This window comes from Dipodomys ordii, unplaced genomic scaffold, assembly GCF_000151885.1.
Source record: "Dipodomys ordii isolate 6190 unplaced genomic scaffold, Dord_2.0 Scaffold120, whole genome shotgun sequence".
NCBI lineage: Eukaryota > Metazoa > Chordata > Mammalia > Rodentia > Heteromyidae > Dipodomys > Dipodomys ordii.
Window position 1 is genome coordinate 2,711,883 of NW_012267336.1, and position 4,615 is coordinate 2,716,497.

Below are 4,615 nucleotides of genomic sequence, written 5' to 3' on the forward strand. Positions count from 1 at the left end.
TAGGCTGAATAATGTCCCCTCCCCAAATTCATGGGCTCCTGGAACGTCAGAATGTGACTTGATTTGGAAATAGTCTGTGTAGCTGTAGTTAGTAGGGACAGGGATGGCATATACTGGATGGGCCCTAAGTCCAATGGCTGGTACGGTATTTGCTTTTCTTTAGTCCAATCTGGCCTTGAACTTCTGATTCTCCTGTCTCAGCCTCCCAAGGGCTGTAATTACAGATATGCCCCACCACACCTGGCCCAGAGCCACCAAGAGCTACAAAGAGACAAGGGAAGATTCTTCTCCAGGGCCTTCCAAGGGAGCACAGCCCAATGGATGCCTCGACTTTGCGCCTCTAGAAGTCTGAGAGAATAAACGTGTGTTGTTTCAAGCCACCCCGTGTCTGGTCATGTATCATGGCTGCCCTAGGAAACAGCCATAGACTCTGGGCCTGGCTCAGCCCAGCTGTTCATAGTCCCACCACAGCACAGGCAGACACAAGACTGGTGATCCAAGGACTTCTTCTAGAGGAAGAGCTGCAGTGAACGGGAGGGAGGGTAGAAGAGGGGGGCAGTGCCAGGCTGGCGTGCAGCCCCAGGCCAGTGGGAGGCCAGAGGCTGGGGTCACTGTAGCTTCATGCCGCTCCGCCGGCGCGAGTCCTTGCGGACAATGGGGCTGAAATTCACCACCTCCTTATAGATGTGCTCTGCAGACAGCGGGGAGGCTTAAGGTAAGTAATGGGGTGCTGAGGGTCCATCAGCCCCAGGAAATCAGTCCAAGGAGAAAAACACCCAGGAAGCATATCCACTCAGGGAGGAGGGGCCGGGGTCGGGGGGCCAAGGGCCCCAAGCAGGGGGGGGCTGCAGGCTGGGGCACTCACGCTTCCATTCGTCCACTGTGAGTTTCTCGTGTTCTAAGGAATCATCGAATGGTTGCTGGGCCTCGGTCTCCTCCTCAGGGTCCCGGAAGGGTTCGAAGAAGGGGTGGGCAAGAGCCTGCGAGGCTGTCAGGCGCTTGTCCACGTCCAGCTCCAGTATCTTCTCCAGCAGGTCGACAGCTGCAAGTGCACAAGCGTGAGCCTCGAAGCACAGGTCCAGGAAGCCCTGGCTGGGGCCATGGGAACAGACCTGCAGGGGACCAGGCTCCAAGACTCACCCTGGGGGCTGGCGCGTGGGAAGAGCTGCCTGAAATCCTTCTTGGGAGTCTGGGGCAGGGACTGGATGTAGGATTTGGCCTGAAAGACAGACAGCAGTGAAGCCCTCAGGGCTGGTCTCCCAGTAAAAGCTGGCCTGAGTTCAAGGTAAGACGAGGGTGGAGCCCCTGCCACAGCAGAGGGACCCCATCTGGCCTAAAGGAGGCACAGGTGGTTTGTCCTTCCCAGAGGCCCGGCTTGTCCCAGGTTGAACAGCATAGCCCAGGACAGCCCAGGCCTAGGTATGACCTACCGCTTTGTCCTTCAGTTTCTGTACAAACTCTGCGCCCGGCACCCCGGTCACTTTCAGGATCTGGGTGAGCTGGTCCAGGTCTTGGCAGCTGGTTAAGGTGCTTCACAGCCTGAGTCTACTGTCCACAGCTTCCACGCCCACCCAGCCACAGCCTGGTCTCAGGAGAGAGACTCTGGGCTCTGTAGGACTTCCCAACTGACCAGAGCAGCACAGAAGGGGCCTGGCTGACAGGTGAATGTGCTGAGACATGACCTCCTCCCACCTGGCCATCCTCATCTGTTTCCTCTTCTCTCCATCCTCACACTGAGCTGAGTGGGGAGAGCCAGTGTCTCCTCACCAGACATCTGCACAGCACATTCAAGCATTTGTGCACACAGGCCCAAAGTGAGAAGGTTCCCTTCATGGGAGCCCTCCATCAGCTTATTTCCCTGCACAAAAATTATTCTACAGAAGGCTGGGCACCCGTGGCTCATGCCTGTAATCCTAGCTACTCAGGAGGCTGAGATCTGAGGATCGCAGTTCAAAGCCAGCCCAGGAAGGAAAGTCTGTGAGACTCTTACCTCCAATAAACCACCAGAAAACCAGAAGCTGAAGAGCTGAATTGCTGAGGGGCAGTGCCCAGGCCCAGAGTTCAAGCCCCATAACCGAACAACAAAAAAAATCATTCCACAGAGCCATGCACCATTGGCTCATGTCTGAAATCTTAGCTACTTAGGAGGCTGAGATCTGAGGATCATGGTTGGAAGCTAGCCCAGAGAGGAAAGTCTGTGAGATTCTTTTTTTTTTTTTTTTTGTCGGTCATGGGGCTTGAACTCTGGGACTGGGTGCTGTCCCTCAGCTCTTCAGCTCAAGGCTAGCACTCTACCACTTAAGCCACAGTGCCACTTCTGGCATTTTCTGCATATATGGTGCTGAGGAATTGAACCCAGGCTCTCATGCATGCAAGGTAAACACTCTACCACTGAGCTACCTTCCCAGCCCTGGGCCACCTTCCCAGCCCAACTCTTATCTCCAATTAACCACCAGAAAACAGGAAGTGGTGCTGTGGCTCAAGTGGTAGAGCACTTACCTTGTGCCCAGGCCCAGAGTTCAAGCCCCATAACCAACAATAACAACAACAACAACAAAAGAGTTATTTAGACAAAGTGTGGGTTGGATGGGTCAAGGGATGGGGCCTGGCCTGTCCAGCAAAGGATACAATCTTTCCCCTTAAACAGAGTTTTTCCTGTCAGCATCTCGGCCATGATGCAGCCCACCGACCAGATGTCCACTGCAGAGAGAGGAGGGGCTGTCACCTGACCTACTAGACACTTGGAGTACCGGGACAGCCTCAGGGAAGCAGCTAGTCCAGGCAGCCGAGCACTGACCTGTCTGGTTATAGTGCATCCAGCTCAGGATCACCTCGGGCGCCCGGTACCAGCGAGTCACCACGTAGCCCGTCATCTCAGCATCCGCATGTCGTGCCAGTCCAAAATCCAGGATCTATGGCTCATGGGACAGAGGGAGACAGCTCGCTGAGGGAAGGGGCTCCTGTGGGAGGGGATGCATCCCACCCAAGCTGGCCCACCCACAGTCCACTCACCTTCAGCTCACAGTCTTCATTCACAGCCAGGTTGCCGGGTTTCAGGTCCTGGGAGAAAGGGGAGAGAGCCAGCACTGTGCTGAGAGGCGGAGACGGGGGCTTCTCCTGCTTCTGCCTCAACCTAGATCTGTGCAGGACCTCTGGCTCCTTCTCTTCTCTGGCCCCCACGTTCCTCACATGTAAAACAAGAGTCGGCCGAGTGCTGGGGGCTCACACCTGTAATCCTAGCTACCCAGGGGGCTGAGACCTGAGAATCTCAATTCTTTTTTTTTTGTTTTTGTTTTTGTTTGGTCCTAGGGCCTGAACTCTGGGCCTGGGAGCTGTCCCTCAGCTCTTCAGCTCAAGGCTAGCGCTCTACCACTTGAGCCACAGCGCCACTTCTGGCTTTTTTTGCTTATGTGTTGCTGAGGAATCGAACCCAGGGCCTCATGCATGCAAGGCAAAGACCCTACCACTGAGCCACCTTCCCAGCCCCTGAGGATCTCAATTCTAAGCTAGCATAGGCAAGAAAGTCCTTGACACTTTATCTCAAAAAGCCAGAAGTAGAACTGTGGTTCAAGTGGTAGAGAACTGGCTTTCAAGAAAAAAAAAAAAAAAGCTCAGGGACAGTGCCTAGGCCCTGAGTTCAAGTCTGGGGCACAAAAATAAATAAACAAGGAGGAGTTGAGCTGGGTGTCCTGTGGGGCCCCCACTGAACTCCAGATGTTTCTCTCCTTGGATCCTGAAATACCAGCCCAGGGTTCATCTTGCTCATGGTGGTTTCCCACCAAGTTCCCCGAACCCAGGGGGCCTTTCAGGGCCAAGGTTGGCTCTGAATACTGCTACCTGTCCGGACCGCCCAGGGTGGGCTGGGACCCCGAACTCACCCTGTGGACGACACCAGCGGAGTGGATGTACTGCAAGGGAGAGAAGGAGATGCTGTCAATATCTACCGCCCGGATTCGGCCCCAGGCACGGCAGACTTGCTCAGAAACCCCGCCTCCACCCCATCATGCCATTGCAGTCTGGACACCACGGTTCCCGCTCTGCCACCCTCCAGCCCCCACCCACCTTAAGACCTTTGAGCATCTGATACACCAAGTACTGGACCTTCTCCTCACTGAACTCCATGCCCATGATTTTCTGTAGGTCGGTCTGCATGAAGGGCATCACCAGGTAGCTGGAAGGCAACACAACTTTGTGGCCCCATCCCCAGTGCCCACCCCCCCCCTCCGCCAAGCCTGGATCTGAGGTGGAGCTTGATGGAGGGGGAGGTAGAACATGGACGTTCAAAATGACCTCGGCAAGAAGCGAGCAGAAACCCAGCCCTACCCAGGCCTACAACACCCAGGTTCCCAGGGTCTCCCAGAGAAGCCAGGACCCAGGACTGGCAGAGCCGAGGGGAAACACTGACATGAAGCATGCTCAGAAAACCAAAGGGAGTGGGCTGGGAAGGTGGCTCAGTGGTAGAGTGCTTGCCTTGCATGCATGAGGCCCTGGGTTTGATTCCTCAGCACCACATAAGCAAAAAGAAGAAAGCCGGAAGTGGCGTTGTGGCTCAAGTGGTAGAGCGCTAGCCTTGAGCTGAAGAGCTGAGGGACAGCGCCCAGGCCCAGAGTTCAGG

The 4,615-nt window shown here is 55.4% G+C and overlaps 1 protein-coding gene across 1 annotated transcript in view; it reads right to left on the reverse strand.

The window, feature by feature from the left end:
* Positions 1–390: 390 nt before the first annotated feature.
* The window catches only part of Mapk13 (mitogen-activated protein kinase 13), a 19,293-nt gene continuing 15,068 nt past the window's right edge, over positions 391–4,615 (reverse strand). The window contains exons 4-12 of the mRNA XM_013029586.1: positions 4,063–4,171; positions 3,879–3,908; positions 3,013–3,060; positions 2,798–2,912; positions 2,629–2,700; positions 1,431–1,510; positions 1,141–1,219; positions 866–1,042; positions 391–691 (exon numbers count right to left, since the gene is read on the reverse strand). Coding sequence (XP_012885040.1) covers positions 609–691; positions 866–1,042; positions 1,141–1,219; positions 1,431–1,510; positions 2,629–2,700; positions 2,798–2,912; positions 3,013–3,060; positions 3,879–3,908; positions 4,063–4,171 — 793 coding nt within the window. The 3' untranslated portion in view covers positions 391–608. The remainder of the gene's footprint in view (positions 692–865; positions 1,043–1,140; positions 1,220–1,430; positions 1,511–2,628; positions 2,701–2,797; positions 2,913–3,012; positions 3,061–3,878; positions 3,909–4,062; positions 4,172–4,615) is intronic.